The sequence below is a fragment of the Ranitomeya imitator genome, chromosome 3 (genome assembly GCF_032444005.1).
Source record: "Ranitomeya imitator isolate aRanImi1 chromosome 3, aRanImi1.pri, whole genome shotgun sequence".
NCBI lineage: Eukaryota > Metazoa > Chordata > Amphibia > Anura > Dendrobatidae > Ranitomeya > Ranitomeya imitator.
Window position 1 is genome coordinate 571,647,857 of NC_091284.1, and position 16,124 is coordinate 571,663,980.

The 16,124-nt window shown below is 43.5% G+C and overlaps 1 protein-coding gene across 1 annotated transcript; it reads right to left on the reverse strand.

Annotated features, from left to right (window-relative positions):
• Window positions 1-315: 315 nt before the first annotated feature.
• On the reverse strand, window positions 316-15,804 carry NEPRO (nucleolus and neural progenitor protein). Its single transcript, XM_069757950.1, has 9 exons — window positions 15,554-15,804; window positions 15,203-15,357; window positions 11,643-11,719; window positions 9,130-9,261; window positions 6,821-6,898; window positions 5,832-6,178; window positions 3,007-3,068; window positions 1,102-1,352; window positions 316-718 (listed from the first exon to the last, which is right to left on the reverse strand). Exons 1-9 carry the CDS (start codon window positions 15,636-15,638, stop codon window positions 373-375), a joined length of 1,533 nt encoding a protein of 510 aa, XP_069614051.1. The 5' UTR covers window positions 15,639-15,804; the 3' UTR covers window positions 316-372.
• Window positions 15,805-16,124: the final 320 nt, after the last annotated feature.

Sequence of the window (16,124 nt, forward strand, 5' to 3'; positions counted from 1 at the left end):
AAGGAGCAGTGGATAATGAAATGTTGTAATATTTTACGCCAGATAACTCCACTTGCTGGTACACCGATTTACATTGTCCAGGAGGAGAATTGTTATTATGATGCTGTAAACTACTGTGCATATTGATTTTTAACTAATTGCACACCTTTAGTAAGAAACAATATTTGTTTTTGGTGCGTTTACAATTATTATGCACCCGATCAATACAGCCAGAGGCTAATATGCAGAATGGGAGCATATAAAAAAGGAACACTGGAGTCTTAAAGCTTATTTATCAGTCTACACAACATTAAATAACCACTGCCAAAAAAGACATTAAGTACCAAATACTGCGCATTTATTGCTTCCCATAACAATCCACCCCATCTTCTGCTAGATTCCAATCGATGAGAATATATCATCAATGTCATCCGTGTCGGAAAGACATTCGTCTGTTCCTTTAGAGCTGGGCTCCTGAAGCTTGGATGTCAGAGGCTTCAAAGCAGCATCAGCGTCTGTAGAAGGCGCCTGCTCTCCAGGAAATGACTCCAGACACTGCGGCGATCTTATACTCTTCTTTTTAACTCTTCTGTGCCTTTGTGAGCCAGTGACTGCATGTTTCCAACTTCGCTGAAACCTTTGTATTCTTAGACATCTCTTTAGATAATCACTTCTCAGGGTCTGTTCCTGCAAGCTGTGACACATGGACTTTTTCCAACATCGCAGCTTCTTTTTCAAACTAGCAGAAAATTGGAGAGAAAAGAAATACAATAAGACAGCCATATAGCAGTGAGGAAAAGATGCAAGAAAAGGACGACAAAAAAAACAAACAAGCCAATCAGACCCAATTATGTGGTCACAGAATCTGAAAATATAAGGAAGAGGTTGGCAATTTAGGTGCTAGCCAAGTTTTCACTTCTGGAGGCACTGGGGTCATTAACTTTTCTCGTTTATCCTCAGGATAAGTTTGGCCCCCTTTGGCTTGATCCCAAAGGGTCCCTGCATATTTATCTCTCCTTCCAAAAATACGTTTTCGTAACAGTATACAGGCAAGTACTGAAAGTACTACAGAACTGTGATTGAATGCATATACCAGCACAGCTTTCACATAAGCAGACGTACCTGCATCCTAAAGCTTCAGAATATCGCAGCCTGTGGCATCGCAGATATCTATTCCTGAAGAACGCCACCTCTGTTTTCAGTTCCCTTTCTTTACACCATTTTACTGCATAATGCAGTTGTTTAGAAAGACCTTCAAAATCCTCTGCTTCCTGAATTTTAGGCACCAAGTGTTTCACACATTTCTTTTTCCTCTTGTGTTTTGATAGACTGTTTCTTTTATTGGATTCATTTGACTGTTTACTGTCAAGACCCTGCATGCAAAAAAAAAAAACAAAAACATTTTTATATAAAAGAATTACAGGAAGTTTTACCTGTAATAAAGTTTCAGGGTCTTTTCAGGGTTTCACATCCTTCAGCCAATACAAGTACATGGTATGAACAATATCTAAACAACATGCAACAAGACTACTCTCAAAACAATGAGCATGTGGTTTTAGTGGATTCCACATAAACAAGCCACAAATACGGTAATCCCACTCAATGAGGCCAAATCCTTCAGCAGTAGCACCACAACATTTTCTGCAAAACCATAACAAAAATCCAAGTAATCTCCCCTTGAGAAAGCCGTGTATCAGACACATGAAATGCGCGTCGGGACTCTACCACCTGGCCCAGGGTATTCCGTGTCCTGCTGCTGGTAAGCGCTACACCTGGTTTTTCTCCCATTTTCACAAAACTCCAAGTAAGCAGCCTCAGGCTATGGGCACACGTAGGAAGGGTCCTCTGCGGGTTCTCCCACAGCAGATTTGATAAATCTGCAGGGCAAAACCGCTGCGGTTATCCCTGCAGATTTATCCCGGTTTGACTTGCGGTTTCCGCTGCGGGTTACTCCTGCACTTGTTTTACTATTGATGCTGCATATGCAGCATCAATAGTAATGTTAAAAATAATTTAAAAAAATGGTTATACTCACTCTCCGACGTCCTGATCTCCTCGGGGCTGCATGCGGCGGTCCGGTTCCAAAGATGCTATGCGAGAAGGACCTTCGTGACGTCACGGTCAAGTGACCGCGACGTCATCGCAAGCCCTGCTCGCATAGCAACCCTGAGACCGGACGGCCGCGTGCAGCGCTGAGAGGCGAGTATATCATTTTTTTATTTTTTTTTTAACACAAATATGGTTCCCAGGGCCTGGAGGAGAGTCTCCTCTCCTCTACCCCGGATAGCCCCCGCACATGATCCGCTTACTTCCCACATGGTGGGCATAGCCCCATGCGGGAAGTAAGCGGATCAATGCATTCCTATGTGTGCAGAATCGCAAAATCCGCAACGTGTGCACATACATTTATACTTCTGCAACAGATTCCTTACATATACTTCTAGTGTGAAAATACAATAAGTATAAACATTAAGAGTGTCTCACTCACAAGTGACAACTAAAGCAAAAACTGGGTTAAGCAGAATCTAAAAAGTGACTGCAGAACTTCATCTGCTACAATAACACATGGTCACACTAGTCATTGCCCATGAGCAATGATCAGCACTAATATAAGGGCAGGCTCTTGTGACAAACATTCTTCAAAATGCCTGCAAGTAACTAAAATGAATGACACTAGGGAACTAGACAGCAAGAAGCTCAGGACACAATAGCCACTGTTTAAGTTGTGCGTGTCTCAAATAAAAATTATACATATTATGGGCTAAAGACTAAAACCCATCCTTCCAGAAATTCTATCATTAGCCCTGAATTGGTGGCTCATCTACTGCTGCTGGAAACAGGTATTGCTGCTTTTAGCACTACCCATACCCAGATTGGCTCTACATCATCTGCCATATTTTTATGGAGACTTACTAAATGGAAACCTCGTGTCACTTTCAAATTACTGAACGGTGCATATTTTTTCCTAAATCATTATTTGAGATTGGTTGTCACCAAGCCAGTCCTTTTATACCAGGTGAAACTTACTTGTAGCCTGCTTGCTTTTACTGGCTGAAACAAGGCTTTAACATCAAACGTCTTCAAGATGCCTGCACAACACAGAATAGTATAGATTATTTTTATACCAACATGAGCTTCAGTTAATATGTGATTGCAGACTTGTGAACCCTCACAATGCATGCTGTGAGAATTCTCCAGTACAGGTGACAGGAGCAGTAGGTGACCATAATGCGCTATGCATACTCTGGGCCACATTCCGACTAGACTGTTCCCAGTCTCACCCAATACACTTGCATTGAGCATGCCTGCACTCATCTAGTCGGAATGAGGCAGGAAACATATCGCATACCTGCGGTCACGCACCTGCCGTACCTGACCCGGAGAATCTTCACAGTGTGCACAATGTGAGGATTCAAAAGTCTGCAGTCACATAAAATGACTGCAGACTTTGGAGTTTTATACTCGACAACTCCTTTAACCCCTTACCGGCATCGGACGTACTATACCGTCCGATGCCGGCTCCCCTGCTTTGATGCAGGGCTCCGCGGTGAGCCCGCACCAAAGCCGGGACATGTCAGCTGTTTTGAACAGCTGACATGTGCCCGTAATAGGCGCGGGCAGAATCGCGATCTGCCCGCACCTATTAACTAGTTAAATGCCGCTGTCAAACGCAGACAGCGGCATTTAACTACCGCTTCCGGCCGGGCGGCCGGAAATGACGTCATCGCCGACCCCCGTCACATGTCCGGGGGTCGGCGATGCGTCTCCATTGTAGCCATAGAGGTCCTTGAGACCTCTATGGTTACTGATTGCCCGTCGCTGTGAGCGCCACCCTGTGGTCGGCGCTCACAGCACACGTGCAATTCTGCTACATAGCAGCGATCAGCAGATCGCTGCTATGTAGCAGAGCCGATCGTGCTGTCCCTGCTTCTAGCCTCCCATGGAGGCTATTGAAGCATGGCAAAAGTTAAAAAAAAAAGTTTAAAAAAATGTGAAAAAAATAAAAAAAACATAAAAGTTTAAATCACCCCCCTTTCGCCCCAATCAAAATAAATCAATAAAAAAAATATCAAATCTACGCATATTTGGTATCGCCGCGCTCAGAATTGCCCGATCTATCAAATAAAAAAAAGTATTAACCTGATCGCTAAACAGCGTAGCGGGAAAAAAACTCGAAACGCCAGAATTACGTTTTTTTGGTCGCCGCGACATTGCATTAAAATGCAATAACGGGCGATCAAAAGAACGTATCTGCACCGAAATGCTATCATTAAAAACGTCATCTCGGCACGCAAAAAATAAGCCCTCAACCGACCACAGATCACGAAAAATGGAGACGCTACGAGTATCGGAAAATGGCGCAATTTTTTTTTATTTTTTTTTAGCAAAGTTTGGAATTTTTTTTCACCACTTAGATAAAAAATAACCTAGTCATGTTTGGTGTCTATGAACTCGTAATGACCTGGAGAATCATAATGGCAGGTCATTTTTAGCATTTAGTGAACCTAGCAAAAAAGCCAAACAAAAAACCAATGTGGGATTGCACTTTTTTTGCAATTTCACCGCACTTGGAATTTTTTTCCCGTTTTCTAGTACACGACATGCTAAAACCAATGATGTCGTTCAAAAGTACAACTCGTCCCGCAAAAAATAAGCCCTCACATGGCCAAATTGACGGAAAAATAAAAAAGTTATGGCTCTGGGAAGGAGGGGAGCGAAAAACGAACACGGAAAAACGAAAAATCCCCTGGTCATGAAGGGGTTAATACCTTCTGTATTATTACAATGCAATATTACTACCTGTATCCCCATACACTCTGTTTATTAGGGCATATGGGAAGTTGTATCTGTATTTCTAAAGGAGTCAAAGCAGAAAAAAAACAATTTATATAAAAAATAAACCATATCCTAAAAATATGATACACAAAGCACTATGTGGAATTAAGAAAAAGGCTACATAGACTATGCTGAGCCGTATTTCATTTCCGCTGTGGAACAGGACAGGAAATGTGAAAAAAAACAAAAAAAAACATCAAGTTTCTATAATAATCACAGAAAATCCACCAAGTGTGAACAGCCTTAGGCTACACCGCTGTTCTACTGTTCAGCATCTGAATTTGTTCCCAGCGAATCCATCATCAGCAGGTCTGTGCAGAAAGCAGCTGAGCGGCAGTAGCAAATATAGACTGGATGAATGTGTGACATAAGCGACCACTTACACTGTATTTTACAAGGTATACGCCAGGAAAAATTAAGATTATTGCCTGTTGCATGTTCGGCAACAATCTGCATCTTACTGGTCACAAACAATATCTACAGGAGCTCGGTCTTAAGGAGACCTACTGGCAACCCCTTGTAAAAGAGGACTTTTCACAAAGGTCCAAAATGTCCAGTTTCCGCTCTTAAGAACGGTGCTTACTTTTTTTCCCCTGGAACAGTTCAGCAAACAAATTAAAGCTGCACTCTGAATTGCTATAGTATGCAAACATTGAATACATAAAATTGGAACTGCATGACTGCTGTAGAAAACATGTTAAAAATGTAGGTACTTAGCGCACAAATTGGCCAATTCATGGGAGCCCAAATGCCAGACAGGCAAAAAAAAACCTCTTCTCCCCACACTACATATGGGCATGCGGGACTTTTAAATGTAAAATTATCAAGCCCGATGCAATATACGACTAATTTGCATATTAACCAAAACATTAACAAAGAATTTGATGGATTTACATTTCAAAGACCTGCATGCCATACATGCTGGTTGGATATTACATATCAGAAGAGACAACTCCCTTTAAAAACAATTATAATAAATCACCACATCATGAGGAACAAAGCCCCCAATTTCTCACCTCTATTCAATCTTAGCAATTGTATTGGCTGCCCCAAATCAACAAGTGTCCTTTTTGGTTCTTTTGCATCAGCGTCCCTGATTTTTCTTTTCTTTTCTCCTTTCGTCAGGTTACTGGTGTCAAACATATAGTTTACAAATTGTGCTTTGTCTTTTTGGGAAAACAGGTTTGATAGTTTATATGTAGTGAAGTCACTGAAAACAGAACCCAGGTGGTCTTGAATATTAGCAGGATACACAAAGTCTTTAAAATAGGGCATTTTCTGAAAGTCTGACACCTCTTTCTGCAGTCGTATGTGTGTGCTGTACAAGGCAACGAGACGTTTTAATAGTCCTCTGTACAGAACCCTAAACGAAAAAAGAAAACCGTATTAATGAATGATTTCTACATAAAGTGCCATCAGTTTGTGAGTGAGGAAATAACTGGTATTACACCTGGATGGTGCCATGTCTTCCATGGAGCCCTTCAGCAGACCAGCCATGCCACAGACATAAATGGTACCTTCTGTCCCGCTGATGGACTCCTGAGGCTTGTGTATAGGGACTCAATCTAAGAACACACGCATTTTAGGCTATTTCATAACGTGACATTACACTAACTGCCACACAGATGAGCCATCTACTTTATTATACAATATTAGGAACATTTTGTTTCTAATCATGGCCCCCATTTACATTTATTTTGAAAAAAGTCTATCTTATATTGTGTTGGGCAAACTTTCTGCCTTCTGGAAGCAACATATTACCCGAACAGAGCATTAGCTGCAGATAATATATATGTAATATTAGTCTATATATTATGTGTGAATATACACATACACACACGGTTAGTATACACTTGGGACCATTAGAGCTCTATGGCGTTTTTACTAATGCATTCCTTTATTATTTTCTAAGCAGCTATAGATACAAGTGCATTAATAGAGAGCACGTGATGTAGGACAGCACAACATGAACGCCACCACACAGTAAAGGGATAGGAATACAGACCATAAGCGGCTCAGCAGTCCCAGTAGCACAATGTACATGACGACAAATTCCCTCAACTTCAGGTTCTGTAAGCACAAGCTGTTTAAGGTAGTAAAGGAAAATCATGCAGAATACTAAAGTTTAAGTATGTGATGGCACGACCACATGTCACTCGGAACTGGCAGATTTTCCACAGATTTATGCAAGTCATGGGAAAAAGGTTCCTGTTCGGATGCCATTTGCAGGCCTGTGAACCCTGTTATGAGTGATACAACACAGGGTAGGCAACTTTTAGGCACCATGTTTCAGCATTCAGCAGCTCTGCTCTTTAAATATGAACGTTTTTTCTCCGATTCTTGGCAAAGTGGCTCTCCTTAGAAACTTCCACTTCACAACAATGTAGCTTACATTTGACAGGGGCAAACTTCATACACAGGATATCACCTTTGCCGCATGCCAAGGTTTAAGAGTCAAGTACCGACTTAGCTCACAAGGCTGTTGTAAAGGTTGGGCCAGTCACATGCGCAGATTGACTATGTGCCCATCCGGGGCATCGGAGCTACTTGCCATTTACCATAAATCAGACCAGCTTACAGAATCCTCCTATGGTTTTCTACAGAGACCCAAGATTCTTGAGGAAACTAGCCCATGTGTACTAGCACACAGGCTAACATTTGGGCAGTGTGCTGTCCACTTTCCGAACATTCATCACCGCGTACTCTTTAGGATGAATACATACACTTGCAGTTTTGATGCACATCAAGGGTTTTTTTTTTTTTCTAAAGTCAAAGAACTGACTTTATTTGGGAGGACATCTTAAATCCCAAAAAGTATGGTACTTAGTGCACGTATTCCTAGAGGGCTAACAAGACCCACTAATTCAGAAGTGACCTCCTAGTAGAAATCAGGGGAACTATGTTCTGCGGCAGAGTAAAACTTTGGAGAAAGAGCCCCTTGTCTTATAGCCCCTTGTCTTTGAGTAGGAGTGAGTCACGTTTTTCCTCCCAGTTGCACTTACACATTGGAATCTCACATGCCATTTTTATAGCACCACTCTGGCGGTTTTTTGTATTTCACCACCGGATCGATATCACTAAATGTCTTCACTGAACCTAATAAAAAAACTCACCATCCCAATCCTTCAGCTGTTCCCGGCGCCGCTCTGGTCCAGTTCTAGCATCTTGTGACTGAAGCTCCTGACTGACCGGAAGTCACAGGCAACGGTCACAAGCTCTCCCTGTAAGTCTATGAGAAACTCGTTCTGGCTCATGGTTACATTGAGAAGTGACTTCTGGTTCCCCAAGCCAATAATAGATCGATCCGAGTAGTCACAACTAGTAAAAGATAACTGGAGTGGTGCCGAGAACAGCAGAAGATGGCGGATGGTAAGTATTTTTCTACAGACAAGGAACAAACATTAGGGATACCACTCTGGGAGTGAAATAATAAGAAAAACACTGGAGTAGTGATTTAAGTCATGAAATTCTTCAATAGGAGATAAAGTTAAGGACTAAAATATCTTTGCTGGATCCACTCTTCGCTTTGGTTTAAAAGAAAATCTAGATGGGTGTTCACATTCAGTTACAGCCGTATATCATCCAATGTTACACAATGGAATGGGAGAATGACAGTACTTTATAGGCACATTAAATCAAATGTTCACATCACCTGATGGTGCAACATGCCTTTATTACTGCCATTCATGACCCTCTTATGCAACCTGAGGCATTCTTTTGGAATATCGGTGCTAAGTAAGAGAACGTTGACCTTGTACACAGAAGCGGAAAGTATGAGTAGCTGGTGAAAGGCTAAGCCGTAACTGCTGTAAATCATGCTGTATCCATGAAGACCAGGTGTGTACATGTATATGATATACACACTTTACCAGTGTTTAGTAACTTTTGTCATTTTTATAAACTTTATGTGGGCAGCAGATTTTACAATAACAGTATGGTGGCTGACATGAATGGAAGAATGGTGGATGAATTATGAAATCTTAGCCACATGCTGCCGAAAAAAACAAACAAAAAACAAACACATTGTTGATTACCCAACGGTGGACTCATATCAGGGAACATGTATACCAATAAGCGCTTCTGAAATTATCTTTTCACAGGGGTTCTATGAAAGCCATGCAGTGATCAGAGGTTTACTGCAGCTCAAGCTTCTCCGTCTAGGGGAAGCAATCTGTGAAGGTCACAGACTGTCCATTTAATGGATGTGCCAAGCCACTTACACTAGGACATAAAATCAAAAGAAAAATGTGCATCATCACACCGTCTATCATAACGCTCTACCATTAGCTTTTAGTAATGGAGCACAAAGGATACTGAAATGCCTTGCAACAGCAATCCATGAGGCGAACTAATAACGTGCAGGAACCCAGAATTTTCATAGATACCAGCTCCAGAATCGGCTGACTTGGGACAGAGCAATACTGTGCATTTTCAAGGTCCGTTTCCCTAAACAAATTAAAGCTCAAGGTTAGATGTCACATTGAACTCTCCTTACCATACAGACACAATGCTACCATAATGATAAAATTAATATAACATCTCATAGTGCAAAAACAAAGCTCCCATGCAAACTGATAGAATCGATACCCACCACACAGACTGTTGATATGGACACCAGGAGATCCAATTGCTTTATGAGCATATTAGTAGTGTAGCAATAGCATCTTTTTTTTTTTTTTAACCCCTTCATGACCGGGGGATTTTTCGTTTTTCCGTGTTCGTTTTTTGCTCCCCTCCTTCCCAGAGCCATAACTTTTTTATTTTTCCGTCAATTTGGCCATGTGAGGGCTTATTTTTTGCGAGACGAGTTGTACTTTTGAACGACATCATTGGTTTTAGCATGTCGTGTACTAGAAAACGGGAAAAAAATTCCAAGTGCGGTGAAATTGCAAAAAAAGTGCAATCCCACATTGGTTTTTTGTTTGGCTTTTTTGCTAGGTTCACTAAATGCTAAAAATGGCCTGCCATTATGATTCTCCAGGTCATTACGAGTTCATAGACACTAAACATGACTAGGTTATTTTTTATGTAAGTGGTGAAAAAAAATTCCAAACTTTGCTAAAAAAAAAAAAATAAATAAAAAAAAAAATTGCGCCATTTTCCGATACTCGTAGCGTCTCCATTTTTCATCATCTGGGGTCGGTTGAGGGCTTATTTTTTGCGTGCCGAGATGACGTTTTTAATGATAGCATTTCGGTGCAGATACGTTCTTTTGATCGCCCGTTATTGCATTTTAATGCAATGTCACGGCGACCAAAAAAACGTAATTCTGGCGTTTCGAATTTTTTTCCCGCTACACTGTTTAGCGATCAGGTTAATACTTTTTTTTAATTGATAGATCGGGCGATTCTGAGCGCGGCGATACCAAATATGCGTAGATTTGATATTTTTTTTATTGATTTATTTTGATTGGGGCGAAAGGGGGGTGATTTAAACTTTTATGTTTTTTTTATTTTTTTCACATTTTTTTAAACTTTTTTTTTTTAACTTTTGCCATGCTTCAATAGCCTCCATGAGAGGCTAGAAGCAGGCACAACCCGATCGCCTCTGCTACATAGCAGCAATCTGCTGATCGCTGCTATGTAGCAGAATTGCACGTGTGCTGTGAGCGCCGACCACAGGGTGGCGCTCACAGCGACGGGCAATCAGTAACCATAGAGGTCTCAAGGACCTCTATGGTTACCATTCACAAGCATCGCCGACCCCCGATCATGTGACGGGGGTCGGCGATGACGTCATTTCCGGCCGCCCGGCCGGAAGCGGTAGTTAAATGCCGCTGTCTGCGTTTGACAGCGGCATTTAACTAGTTAATAGGTGCGGGCAGATCGCGATTCTGCCCGCGCCTATTACGGGCACATGTCAGCTGTTCAAAACAGCTGACATGTCCCGGCTTTGGTGCGGGCTCACCGCGGAGCCCTGCATCAAAGCAGGGGAGCCGGCATCGGACGGTATAGTATGTCCGATGCCGGTAAGGGGTTAAATAACTTTCAACTAGTTTTCCAAACAGTCCTGAGAGAATGTGTATCCGATCAGTCCCATAGACATTAGTGAGGTTCAATTAGGGTCCAGCTGACTGCGTTCAGTGCCTCACAGCTTAGGCCAGATTCATACATCAGTGTTTACAGTCTGAGCATTGTCCTCAAGGCATGGACTGTCCTCTGGTCTCCTGAGCTAAACTCAAAAGGCTGCGAATCAGAGACCTGTCAGTCACTGGGGAGCACTTGCTGGGGACCCACCTGTTTGACTAAGGCTGGTTTGCGTACATCCTCCCTTAAGCTCCACCTACTTCCGCATGCGTCCTGCATACCTATCTTTAACATTGGGTACGCAGGGACATGCGTTGTATCATGCGGCGTTTTGACATGTCTGCCAACCGCACGGGAAAGCAACTTTTTAAGTCTGCAGCGTTTCATAGTCAAACATACCTGGCTGAGATTGCCCAGCCAGGGTCGGATACATGCTGCCATGGATTAGGCAGCATATATCAGATGTCAGGTCCACTAAGTCATTGTGACCTATTCTACTGCTAATGTCTGTCCATGTAGATTAAAGGTAATAGCGACAATTTAGGTCACACGTCATTTTCACATGGTCTGTGAGCTGCACTACGCCCCAATCTAATTTATGGGCATCCAGATGCCTAGAGGTAGAACACTATAGGCAGTAACAGCAGCAATAAAAAAAGATAATAAATAAAGCAAATTTCTGGGAACCAAAGTTCTCTGCAGCTAGCCAGCTGTAACCAGGATATAAACTCATAAAAGGCTGATAAAACAGTTATTTTGTGCCAAAACAGATTCATGCTATAAACTTGAGTGATAACGTACTTTGGGCACAAATCCATCATCTCCTTTAAGGAACCTTCTAAGCCCATCGACTTTATCCGTTTTGTACATTGTTGCACCTGAAGAAGGAATGTAAAAAAAAGGTTAGGATTTGTTTTTCATAATGCAATGAATTCAATGGAAATATGCATAAGGGGGTTTTTCTAATATTTTAAGAAATTAACAGGCAATGTTATAACTAGTGATGAGCGAACGTGCCCCGATAACGTGATATCCGAGTATCTTGGCGTTCTCAAATAATATATTCAAGTCCCTGCGGCTGCATGTTTTGTGGCTGTAAGGCAGCAGCAACATCTGTGGGGATTGCCTAACAGGAAGCCCCCCCATGTGTTGCAGCTGTCTAACAGCCACAAAAACATGCAGCCGCAGGGACTTGAATATATTATTTGAGAACACCCAAGATACTCGGATAACACGTTATCAGGGCACATTCGCTCATTATTGGTTATAACCAGAACACACTTTAAATTCTCCTGTTCTGTGTTACACATATCACACTGGCAACTCCTTTTTAGTTCAAATGTGTTATACAGGCAGATTCTCATGCAGATCAGTGTCAAACTGCTCATTTACATAAGAAAAATGTGGATTTCTCTGGAATAAAACATCAGATTGCAGATATCAAGTTGTCCCTATATTCAGCTTCCTATGACCCATATGCCCATACAGATGCTTTGTTGGGCTGATACTACTAACAAAATTCCTTTTAAAGAAGTGGCCCCAAGTCCAAAAGTAATTTCCATCATAAATCCCTATCAATTTAATGCCATAACCTAAACAATATTTTTAAAATACTTCCCTATCCTTCCTTAACTACTTTCTTATTTTTTTTTCCACCGCTTCCTTTTTTCTAAAGCTTCCTTTGAGAATCCCAGTGCATGCTTGTTTCAGGGGCTGGGCTAGTCCTTGACCTATCACGGTGCAATGTGCATAGTAACTCTGCGCTCTGAGTTATCTTCATGTGGTGCTCTGATTAGCTGTTCATAATGAAGACTGCTGACAGGTCACTGATCGCTCACTGACCTGCCCCCTAGTTTGCATAACAAATATCATACTGTATATACATACTGGAAAAAAACCCTTCTGCAGGCAGGCGCCGCAGCAAGATCTCATATGTATTGTGTATAGAATTAATACATTTGAAGTTCTCCTGATATTCCCACTCAAAAAAAAGCGCAGCAGCAGATATAATAGCTGCTATTGCGCAGACACCAGCGGGGCACCATCTTGATACAGAAAACAAAAGTCCTCCAAGATGGCGCCGCCGGCGCCTGCACAATAGCAGCGATCGCCGATAGCTGTTACTGTGCAGGCGCACACCATTTTCAAATGGATTTCTTTTTTGGAATATCAGGAGAACCTCAAACATAATAATACACGCAATACATATATGAGATTATGCTGCAGCGCAGGTGCCACAGCTGGCGCCTGCATGCAGAAGGGGTTATTGTTTTTTCCGATATTTATATACAATATTTAGTATGTAAACTAGGGGGCAGGTCACTGAGGGATCAGTGACCTGTCATGAATACCTAATCAGAGCACCACATGAAGACCCCCCACTGCCCCATCCTGAGGCACAAGCATATCATTAAGGCTACGTTCACATTTGCGTTGCGCGCCGGTGCGTCGGCGACGCAACGCACGACGCACAAAAAACGCGCGCAAAAACGCTGCGTTTTGCGACGCGTGCGTCGTTTTTTGACGAAAATCGGACGCACGAAAAATGCAACTTGTTGCATTTTCTTGCGTCCGACGCTAGCGTCGGAAACGACGCACGTGTCGAAAAACGCGACCAAAAAAACGCACGCGTTCCCTATGTTAAACATAGGGGCGCGTCGCCGCTGCGTCGCCGATGCAACAGCGACGCACATTAGCGTAACGCTAATGTGAACGTACACTAACTGAAAACTAAACAATCGCAAGACCGATTTCATCAACACAGGTATCAGTTTAAGGCCTCTTTTCTATCTGCAAGAAACACGTCCGTGTCTCGCATGTGAAAACCAAGCTGTGGCGCCGGCACTTGGGAGTGGAGTGTGCGGCCGCATAGCAACACATGGAGCCGCACGCTCCGCTCTCTGACCTTTCCGGCACCTGCGCACTACAGTACTTTCCTCTGCCCTCAACAGGGCAGACAAAGTACGCCTGGGCCGGAGTCACGGCGTGAAGACCAGAGAAGGACGTCATGGAATGAAGATGGGAGGAGCCGGAGCAGACCTGAGACACCCATTTGACCAGACCACAGCGGGACCTCCCCTGGGTGAGTATAATCTAACCTCTTTTTCTCATCTTTCAGGTTACATCAGCGGTTTATCTACAGCATTACAGAATGCTGTAGATAAGCCCCTGATGACGGTGGGCTTACCTCACCATCGATTTTGGGGGTGACAGGTTCCCTTTAAATCGGCAGGATGATGTATATAAGTGATTTTTTTTTCCACCTGTAAAGATTGAGCGCCCAAAGATAAAAACGCGTGGTTTTGCAATGTATAAATGACCACCTGAATCAGCGCTGATCACACTGACACATTCCACAGATGAGGAACTTCTGCCTCGTGTCATTTGGGTATTTATAACCTCATAGACGGACTGTACAAACTATCAACCTAAAATATATCCTCCTATACTAGGTAAAACGTTTCATTATCTCTCCCCTAATGTGAGGCTGGAACTGCTTGTCTACGGTGTGATGAAGTTAGCTGGTATTGATGTTGCTACTCATAGCTGCTTTTATGCCTTTCCAAAAGAACCGCAAGTTATTCAGAACACACAAGATGTATAGGGTATGTCCACACATTCAGTATTAAACAGCGTCTTTGATGCAGCCCATGTCCGCTGCGTCCAAAGCGCTGCTGGCTTTTGAACACAGGTGATTACGCATGTGTTCATTAAACCGTGCAGAATCACTGCGTCCTATACATTGGACGGGTGAAAATTATATTGCACAGAGTCACGTCTCCACTAGATATATAGACATGCTGCGGTCTGGAAAGACGAGCCGCATGTCCGTCTCCGCAGGGAAGCCACAAGTGGCGGTGCACGTATAGTGGATCCACTATGCTGTAACATCTCGCCGCTGCGGGTTGGACACTGCGGATGTAAGCAGCGTCCAACCCGCAGTGTTTACGGACTGTGGGAACATACCCTTACGCTGCAGGTGCAAAGTTCACCACTGTTACTGTAACATTTATAGAACTCAAGTTGTGGGAGCCTGCAGTACAAATGGCACATACTACACCCCGGGGCTCTGCTGTACACATCACATAGGATGCACGGAGAATCTGCTGCATACGTCGCATAGGCAGGCGCAGAGCTTGCTAACTACTCACAAAGAACATCCTGACGCTGGCACATGTATTTGAGTGCTGCCGGCTCTTCACAGAAAAAGGTAAAAGGGCCAGTGGAACAAAAAATGAGCACTGCAGCCCATGGGGCATCTGCTTGCGGGCAGGACACAGTGGTAAGCGGAACACTCCCCACCCCCGCCATAGAGGCCGCACACCCTATAGATGCCACACACCCTTTAGCACCACGCGTACCTGTTTTAGGGCTAGGTAAGGTTTATGGCAGCTCAGCTGATGGTGATACGCATACAGTATTGTATCTAGTGTGGCCACTTCTGTATTTAGCGTCTTGCTCTTCAGAAAGGAGTGAGCGGCGGAGCACTGATCAATAAGGGTCTTCATGTATTTTTCTGTGAGAAAAAAAAACAAAAAGAAAAGTCTTCAGCGCTTTGACCAAAATGTAATCATTTGTACAGCAGGAATATAGAATATATCACAAACATTGCTCCCAACAAGACACAAGCAGGACACAGGTGAAACATATTCCTGCAGAAATCCAGTATAGAAGGAATAGCCACATGGAATCCCCCACACAGCCTGTATCACCTGTGCTGGCGCCGAGGGGCACACGGAGCTGACACTGAATGGCGGGCCGGGGGATATGGAGCCGACTCCAGGGCTCGGCAGCCATACTGCAGGACAGCAGCCTCCCAGCACCGGCTACAGCAGCAGCGTGCAGCTACACGGCTCACACTGCCCCGGAAGCGGTGTCCTCACACAGCAAGCCGCTTCCGGGTCACCATTTCGTGTACAGTCCTGATACCGGAAGTAGTTTGTGTCACTGCTCGGTACCGGGCGTCAGGAAATGTCTGCTGAGCGGTTTTTGTCCGATCTCTTGCAGAGTATGTCGTTATAATGAGAGTGAAAAGCTGCTCCTCTGTGACTTACGGCAATGCTGCAAGAGGCCGGAGGTTGTGACGTCACTGCACAGTCACGTGACGACAGTCGGCCGCCGCCACACACTATCCTGATAGCGAGCTGCAGAGCGCACGCGCACAGTTTATCCAGCAAATTTCAGTGGAATGATCCGAGGGCGACTTGGAGACTAGTTTGTACATTGAGGTGACGCAGCGCAGTCGCTCCCTCTGTGCAACTTCCAGGAAGGAGCAAATCACAA